Source organism: Arvicola amphibius, chromosome X (assembly GCF_903992535.2).
Source record: "Arvicola amphibius chromosome X, mArvAmp1.2, whole genome shotgun sequence".
Lineage (NCBI taxonomy): Eukaryota > Metazoa > Chordata > Mammalia > Rodentia > Cricetidae > Arvicola > Arvicola amphibius.
The window spans coordinates 18576275-18586083 of NC_052065.1; the positions used below are offsets into that span (position 1 = coordinate 18576275).

The following is a 9809-nucleotide window of genomic DNA, read 5'->3' on the forward strand; positions in this document are numbered from 1 at the left end:
ACGGGATGAAACCAGACTCCCTGAACATGGCGGACAATGAGGGCTGCTGAGAAGCCAAGGACAATGGCACTGGATTTTGATCCTACTACACATACTGGCTTTGGGAGGCCCTAGCCTGTTTGAGTGCTCACCTTCCTAGACCTGGATGGAGGGGGGAGTAACTTGGACTTCCCACAGGGCAGGGAACCCTTACTGCTCTTCGGGAAGGAGAGGAGGGAGGAGTGGAGGGGGGAGGGGGGATAAATGGGAGGCGGGGAAGGGAAGAGGCAGAAATTTTTAATAAAAAAATTATCAACCCTTTATTTTTATCAGCTTCTAGAAAGCAGGGTATAAAACTATCTTTGCACTTGTACAAGGATATGTCAATAAAATACACTGTATTTCTTACAAGTAACAGACAGTATATATTTCAAGTATATTAGCACAAAAATGTTAAGGTGATCTATATGTTAAATTGACTTCATTTAACTATTCCATCTTGTATCCTCATTTCAATCCATATATGCAAACAATTTTGAGTTGTCAATTGTAAACAATACCAAAACAATGGTTTAGTTTGGTATTATAAATCAGAATAGTTTGATATTTGAAAATGGGGTGAAATGTGAGTTACTGATTCCACAAATAAAATCTGACAAACACTGCATTCATTGCTCATTTTGTGATAGTTAATAAATAGACAAAAACTATTGTGTAAAAATAACTTGAGCATTTAATTGTCATTGCACATGCCTATCACAATGAGATTGGTGTGCTTTGAGAAGTCATGATGGTCATTGCACTATATAATAAAGCCCAACTCACACAATCTGCAAGTAAAAAGGATGAAAAATGTGACAGAGTCTATCCTGTATGGGTGTGGGCCTGACATGGCCCATACAGCCAACTTTCAAAGACAGTCCCTAGTAAATTGTGTTGTGTCTGCATTTTTTCTATGTGTACATGAGCATAGATGAACCCTTTTCTGATTGAAAAAATAAACTGGTTTACAGTAAATACGCTCTTTTGTAAAATGCCTTGTCATTTTAAAATATGAGAATCCACTAAGTGGTAAAAAGTTAATATTTAGTTATAGAAAATAAGTTCAGTGTTACTACTAAAATTCAGCAAGGAAACATGACAGATATTTGTCTGAAACATAAAAACAAATAATTAAAAATTTGCTTGGTTTTGAAAGAATTGCAGTTTGTTTAAAAGAGTCCCATAATCACTTAATAGGCAAAGGCAAATCTGTAAAACATAAATATAAAAAATGCATAATATATACATTAATAAAATAACTGGATTTATAAGGAATCCTAAGTATACAAAATATTTTTAAATCAATACAGACAAGGCAAAGCATACACAGAAATTTTGGGCATATGTATATATACTATTACATACATGAAACTAATACTCTTCTTTTAAAATAATCAAACAATGACTAATAAAATAAGCAATAATAGTGGTTTGAATTTGAATTGCTAAGAGTTGTTGGTAAATATTACGTTCAATACTACTGACAGGGAGTGATCTATCGCACCCCAGGGGTGGAAGTTGGAATATGTGCAAACTTTAACACTCATCATGATAGCTTTGACTTGGTCATTATGTTTATGGAAAAGATGATTCTACTTAAAAGACTGAGGCAGGTGGTTTTGACTATTTGAGTGAGGTCATCTTCAGCACCATAGTGTGACCCCTTTAGAAACCATGGAGGGAAAGGGGGGGGGGGGCAGAGGAAAGGAGAAGGAGAATGGGGAAAGGAAAAGAAGAAAGGAAAGAAAGAAGGAAATTAGGTAGAAGGGAAAAGAGGGGAGGAGGGAAGGAGAGAGGAAGGAGCAGGAGTTAAGGGGAAGAAGGGGAGAAGCTACATCACACTTCAATAGTTTTAAAGGGGCCTGTTGCCAGGGGGCGGGGCCACTGCTCCAGAAGGGCAGTAGTAGACAATGACTAATGACTGAATGGCTGTCTTTGTGACGTCTGAGGCTGAGCTAGAGAAATTCAGCTAGCCTAGGCAGTAGTGGCTGACACAAAACGTACAGTAATATAATGGGAGAAAAGCTTCTGGTAGTCTCTTTGAGAGCTGCTGGATGATTTAATCAATGGGGCTTGTAAACAGCCTCAGCAGTTTGAGATGCAGCGATTCCAGCTTGGGAGAGCCAGCGCCGCCGCCAGAAGAAAAAGCAGGTCCCAGTTACATCTCTGGCAGTCGCAAGCGCAAAGGGGGCCTTTGGGACTGTGTGGCATCAACCCCTAACATCCACGGATCTTGGAACCAGGCAGTCAACCTACAGCAACTTTTTGGCAACATCTACAGGAAAAAACCGAAACTATCATCTAAGTATGCTTACCAAACTTTATTTTTGGACGGTAAGGACTGCGATATTAGAATCCGGGCACTTGAGGTAGAATGGCCTCTACACAAGGCATTTTTATGCCAGTCAGCCTTCTTTGCTAAGATACTAAAAGGTACTTGGAAAGAATCCCACAGTAATGTTGTTGACCTGCAGATTAAGAACGAGGACATAGATGTCGGCTCCTTGCACTATGTGTTTGGGTCATTGTACAGGGACGAGGACTTGCCAATAATACCCCGTCGAGTTCCTCACGTTTTGGCAGCAGCATGCCTGCTTCAGGTGGAGCATGTCATCCGGCAATGTAAAGAGACCATGAACAACAACATCACTAGGGAAACTGTGTGCTCATACTACATGGCAGCAGAAACATATGGACTGAAATCTGTAAAGACACGCTGCTTTGACTGGCTTCTCTGCCACTTGATGACTCACCCAAGTGTTGAACTTTACAGGGAAATTGATACAAAGCTCATGTATCTCCTTGTTTCTTCACCTGATTTACTAGTTATGCGGAATGAAATGGACATCTACACCACCCTGAAGGAGTGGATATTCCTTTGCTATAATCCTTCCTGGAAAGGCTCAGTGAAGCAGATTTTACCTAATGCCAACAGCTGGTTTTCCAAGCACATGAAATGCCTTGATAACATCAGTTTTCTTGAAAGTGAAGAAGGACTAATATATCAACCAGTATTTAAAAAACTGAGATTTCAACATATCATCTGTGATCTGAGTGACACAGCTACTCTTGAACGAGATCGTCTAATACCTTTAGAATGGTTGACACCCATTTATAAACAGCAATGGCTGGCTTTGCTTCAAGAACAAGAAAACAGGGAAATAGGGCCACGAATCATCAGTGAAGAATTTGAAGACTGCGGCATGAGATTTGGTACAATGATTAGCAGAGATGGTCGTTACTCCTGGAAGTGGAGAGCTTTTAGGTTTTGTTTCCCTCTACACATTACCTTTACCAACCGTTACATCGTTTTCAGGCAATGTACTCTGCGTTGTAATGGCTGTCGTTTAAAACATGTACGAAACGTAGTGTTCAAAATAACTTTGGTGTGTTTTGATTCCAACGGGAAAGTAACATTCAGTAAAACAACTGGTCACAAAATGGTTACCTTTGAATATAAGGAGAGAAAAATTGTAATGAAGTTAGATCGCATAGCTTTAAACTTCCCTTTATATATATTTTTCAATTTCTTGTTTGTATCACCAGGAAATACAGAACACATGTGATCTTGTCAATTATTAGACCATAGAAACAGCTTAGAAACATTGAATGATTCATTAACTTCAACCCTGTGCTATGAATGCAGTTAAGATGACCGACAACAAAATGAAAATTCTTAGGAGTCTAGCACCACAACAGGTGACTCAGTTCCATCTTCACTTCATTTTAATGCATTTCCGAAGAAAAATCACACAGCCAACAAAGGATTTGTCAAAGCAAATCAGAAGAAACTGGTCTTTTGATTTTTAGTTACCATCAATGGCCAAACTTCGAATGGCAATAAGAGACGTATTTGAAAGGAAATCAGCTAAATGAACTTGTTGAGTAGATTTGACAACAGCCAAGCTTGTGACAGAATAAAAAAAAATCTCTTAATTGCTGAAACTATTGTGAATCGTAGTTTATTTATGTGTGTATAAGATATGTCATTGGTTAAAAAAATAATTGAGATTAGTCACTATTGATGTGTGCTTTCAAATAACCAAATAGTGTCAGGATTTTCCAGATAGTGTAACATATAACATATTGATATTTTAAAATTGGTTTTCAGATCATTTTACATGATTTGGATAAATTTTACTGCTGATTATCTTTAACTATGCACAAAATGGATATTTATCTTATAATCGAACATGCCATCTGCTATGTAAATAAGTGAATTAAGTATTCAGTGTGTTTACATGGAGGTATCTATGTTTACACACATATATGTATATATTTATGTCACTGTAAGTAGCAAAGAATGCAAGTTTTGAAAGGGATAAACAAGCCAGGAAATGGAACATGGATCTTCATGATTCTAGTCTCTGGCTATCAAGAAAGAGTTATTTCACTTTCCCTGACTTAGTTTCTTTCCCGATTGCTGTGATAAAACACCCTTTTGAGAACAACTTAAGGGAGAGGGTTTATTTTATCCCAAGCTTCAAGGGGATGCTCCATCACTGCAGGACTTTGCCGCAGCTCGTCACATGACATCCACAGTAATAAAAAGAGATGAGTGCTGTGCAAGTCCTTTGCTTTCTCCATTGTCAAGCTGACAGCCCTAGCTGTCACAAATCTGCCCCTTGGCCACATGACACTCAACCACACCACTTTTCAGCCACAACCTTCAATCCCTTCGTCCTCATAGGCTCACCACCGTGTCGTGGTATAAAATGCATTTAGTCCAACTTTAAAAGTCCCCATAAACATTTCCAACAAAGTCTTTGTATGAATTGTCTTTATTGGTTTTCTCTTATACATGAATATATTTTGTTTCTATACTCACTGACTCCCACCAACTTTTGGGTCTATCTTCCTACATCACCTCCCAGCTTCTTTTGATCTTATATAATCAACTGAGTTCAACTTACAATCCATATGGATATGGTTGTAGGTCTGAGATCAACTTGCTGTCCATATTCCCATGGCTGTAGGGCTGTCCACTGTATATGGATAACTTACCAGGGATCCTATCTCTGAAGAAAACTGACTTTCTCTCCCCTGGCAGTTCTCAACTGCCCGGATCTTATCAACCAACTTTAGTGAGCTTTTCCACCAACTATGCTGGAATAGTGAAGAGAGAGTTTGTGTGCAAGACTTGTGTATTGTGTATGCAATTATGGTTGTGGAAAATTGAGTGTCATTTCCTGTCATGTGGAAAAGACATAGTTTTGTGATGGTCTTTCCTGACTTCTGGATCTTAATAAGCTTTCTACCACCCTTTTCTTCAGTATTCCCTGAACCTTGGGAGGAGTTGTAAGGTGTGGAGTGACGACCCCAAACAGTTTCAAATATTTAAAACTCGGAGATTTCTTAGTCGTGAACACACAAAATAAAAAATAAGTTATATTCTTCTAGGGAAAACACTCTTGGGCAGTTCCCTTTTAAAGAAAATAAGGTCTTTCACTTAGACGTTCTCTCTTTAAATGGACTAGGATCATCACATGATGGAGGCTCTAAGGACTTGTGCTTTGCCCTCAGAACACCTTCCCTAAGGCCCCAGGGAAGCACAGCTTTCCCTTCAGTAGTGCTGATCTCTGTAACAGTTCCAATTGTTTCCTCAGAACTAGCCTGAATACTCACCTATTTTTAAATTTATCTTATTTATGCGTGCAGGTATTTTAGCTGCATGTATGCCTGTATATTACTTGTGTGCTTGGTGCCCTAAAAGGCCAGAAATAAACATTGGACCCCCTGGGATTGAAGTTGCAGAGGTTGTCAGCAAACATGTGGGGGTTGGAATTGAATTCAGATACCCTGGAAGAGCAGCCAGTACACTGAGCCATCTCTCCAGCGTATGCTTGCCTGTCTTGAAATTTTCTCTGCAAAACAACCAGGCCATCATTTTTAAATGGAGCTTCATTTGAACTCTCAGAATACGGTGAGAATGAAGACAGATTCTTGGGCAAAATATTAGGATAGAGTTACTTTTGAGACCTCATGTGTTGGCCACTAGTGTCCACATGTCTCTCAGAGTTCTCGTCTTTGAGCTTCTACAGGAATTGCACATTACCATCTCCTTCCTGCATGTTAAAGTTTTTCTAGTCCAGAGTACCAAACTCCTACACATTTCAGCCCAAAACAGGTAAGCCGAGGGAGGACAAAGGATCAGTTAGGATCTTCAAAGCAACAGCCCCACTTCTATACCAATTTATGTCTTAATTTCAGTGCCCCATTTTTAGTTGGGTTAATTAGCATTTTAAAGTCTAGTTTCTTGAGTTCTTTATATATTTTGGAGATCAGACCATTGTCTGTTGCGGGGTTGGTGAAGATCTTTTCCCAGTCTGTAGGTTGCCTTTTTGTCTTATTGACAGAGTCTTTTGCTTTACAGAAGCTTCTCAGTTTCAGGAGGTCCCATTTATTCAACGTTGCTCTTAATGTCTGTGTTGCTGGGGCTATACGTAGGAAGCAGTGTCCTGTGCCCATATGTTGTAGAGTACTTCCCACTTTCTCTTCTATCAGGTTCAGCATGTTCAGACTGATATTGAGGTCTTTAATCCATTTAGACTTGAGTTTTGTGCATGGTGATAAATATGGATCTATTTTCATTCTTCTACAGGTTGACATCCAGTTATGCCAGCACCATTTGTTGAAGATGCTTTCTTCCATTGTGTACTTTTAGCTCCTTTTTCAAAAATCAGGTGTTCATAGGTTTGTGGGTTAAAATACGGGACTTCTATTCGATTCCATTGGTCAACTTCTCTGTTTTTATGCCAATACTAAGCTGTTTTCAATACTGTAGCTCTGTAATAGAGTTTGAAGTCAGGGATGGTAATGCCTCCAGAAGTTCCTTTATTGTATAAGATTGTTTTGGCTATCCTGGGTTTCTTGTTTTTCCATATAAAGTTGATTATTGTTCTCTCAAGGTCTGTGAAGAATTTTGATGGGACCTTGATGGGGATTGCATTGAATCTATAGATTGCCTTTGGTAGAATTGCCATTTTTACTATGTTGATCCTCACAATCCAAGAGCAAGGGAGATCCTTCCATTTTCTGGTATCCTCTTCAATTTCTTTCTTCAAAGACTTAAAGTTCTTGTCAAATATATCTTTCACTTCCTTGGTTAGAGTTACCCCAAGATATTTTATGCTATTTGTGGCTATTGTGAAAGGTGATACTTCTCTGATTTCCCTCTCTGCTTCCTTATCCTTTGTGTATAGGAGGGCAACTGATTTTCTGGAATTGATCTTGTATCTGGCCACGTTACTAAAGGTGTTCATCAGCTGTAGGAGTTCTTTGGTGGAGTTTTTGGGTCGCTTATGTACACTACTTGAGTAGGTTTTATTACCTCATTCAACTGTTAGTTTGTGCTCTCGTGGTCTTCATTAAGGCATTCATTCATATCCTCTTCAATGTCCTTTAACATATTCATAATTTATAATTTGAAATCCCTGTCTTTTCCTTCAGCTAAATTGCGTTGCTCGGGGCTATTGGCTTTGAGAAGAGGTTTTTTTTGTCTTTCTTGTTTGTATGGATCCAGGTATCTGGAGTCATGATGATTGAAGTATTTCTTGGTGTGGATGTCTAATCTTGTCTTTGTTAGGTGCGTTTTCTGTTAGTTGCTTGCTTTTGTCTGCTCTGGTTCCTCCTAGACACATGTGGTGGCTGTGTAGTCTCTGAATCCCAGCCAAGAGTGGTGCCTGTGGGGTCAGTTCTGCATTCCTGCCTAGTATGGTGGCTCTAGAGTCCTTTATAGAGAACGATTCTTCCAGTAAATGGGAGACCACAAAGAAATGGAGATGAGTTAGAGGGGCGATGGGGACAGTCGGGGAAGAACTAGTGGGACCCTGGGTCTGCACCAAGAGGCCAAGTCCCTCAGGGGTTGAGGTGGCTGGCCAGAGGAGCTTCTTCAGGCAGGCTCCAGCAGAGCTGAGAGCAAGTCTGGAGAGATCAGAATGGAAGAGAGGATGGAGGATAAAGTCACCTACGTGATTCCTAGACTAGGGTCCCTGGTAGAGAGTTCTTCTTAGGTCAGTGGAGTTACAAAAGAATGGAGATGGAGTAGAAGGAAAGGCTTAAAGTGGATGTGCCAGTATCTCTTTGGTAGGCTAACATAGGTCCTTGGTGTATGCAGTCAGGAGTACTATGTCTGGATGACATGAAAGCTCCACATTTGGAAGTTGAGAAGTCTATACAGATTTTGATGGTGAGTGGAATAATTTATACTTCCAGCAAGTGTATATATTGGATTCCCTTTCTCTGGATCATTTCCAGCATTTATCATTGCTTTTTTAAAAATTGTTTTTATTGAGTGATATATTTTTTCTCCACTGATCTGTCTGTGGATTATTGAAAAAAAAACACCCAAACTTAAAGATATGGTAGAAAAAAAGAAGAAAGAAAAGTCTAAGATATAGCCAACCCCCCCCAAAAAATTCTTTTACAAATTTGAGTGACCTCGTGTTAGGGGCATAGAAATTCAGAATTGAATTATCATCACAGTGCATTTTACTTTGATAAATAAATAATGTACAACCCTATCTCTTCTCATTAATATTGGTTTAAAGTCTATTTTATTAGACATTAAAATGACTACAGCATGTTGTTTCTTAGATCTATTTGCGTGGAATATATTTTCATAATCCTTTACCCTGAGGTAATGTGTATCCTTTATATTGAGGTGTGTTTCTTGATTGCAGCAGAAGGATGGATCCTGTTTTCCCATCCATTTTTATTAGCTTGTGTGTTTTTTAATTAGAAAATTGAGACTATTGTTGTTCAAAATTATCAGTTAACAATGATTATGGATTACTTTGTCAATGATGGTGGTGATGGTGTGTGTGTGTGTGTGTGTGTGTGTGTGTTCCCCTTGCTTTGATTTTGGAGACCTGTTATTATTCATTCCCTGTGTTTACATTCCCTTAGATTGGAGTTTTCTTTCTAGCACCCTCTGCAGGGTTTGGTTTGTAGGTAAATATTGCTTAAATTTGGTTTTAGCAAGGATCATCTTATTTTCTCCATCTATGGTTACTGCAAGTTTTGCTGGGTATAATAGTCTGGACTGGCATTTGTGGTCTTCTAGAATTTGCAGTACATCTGTGCAGACCCTTCAAGCTTTTAGAGTCCCCATTGAGAAGTTATATGTAATTCTAATAGGTCTGTACTTTATGTTGCTTGATAACTTTCCCTTTCAGATCTTAATATTCTTTCTTTGTTCTGTATGCTTATTGTTTTAATTATTATATGCCATGAAATTTTCTTTTTTGGTCCACTGTATTTGGTGTACTCTATGCTTTCTTGTACCTCGCTAGTACTATGGAGTTTTTGACCCTGGAAAAGGACCATAGACTCAATCCAATAATGATTAAAAGATCTATTGATTAGCTACTAACAGTACAAAAAAGTCTCTGAGCCAAATTTGAGATTTCTGTGAAAAGGTTATGACAGAAGGACTTTTAAAGGGGAAAATCATAAGAAGACCTTCAATATTTATGAGAGCAAGCAAAAATTGATTTGTTCTCCCTCCCATGTTAAGTGACTCAAAATATTCTTTGAGTATCTGTGAAAGCAAGTTACAGAAGCTAAAACAGCAGGTAGTCATAACAAGTAGATAGTCACAGTTGTAGATTTCTGGATGGGGGTCAGTGAGTAGGTTTTGCTGGGAACTTATCTTCCAGGGACTGTAATCAGAGACAAACCACTTATGGGTACCAAGGTGGATGCCTAGCATAAAATGTAATTTCTTTAGCCATCACAGTAGGCATCTCCTTCTTTAGGTCATAAAAATTTCCTATGATTTTTGTTGA

At 38.8% G+C, this 9809-nt stretch overlaps 1 protein-coding gene across 1 annotated transcript; it reads left to right on the forward strand.

Annotated features, from left to right (window-relative positions):
* The first annotated feature begins 2087 nt into the window (after positions 1-2087).
* Positions 2088-3587, forward strand: LOC119805224 (germ cell-less protein-like 2). Its single transcript, XM_038317138.1, has one exon. It carries the CDS (start codon positions 2088-2090, stop codon positions 3585-3587), a length of 1500 nt encoding a protein of 499 aa, XP_038173066.1.
* Positions 3588-9809: the final 6222 nt, after the last annotated feature.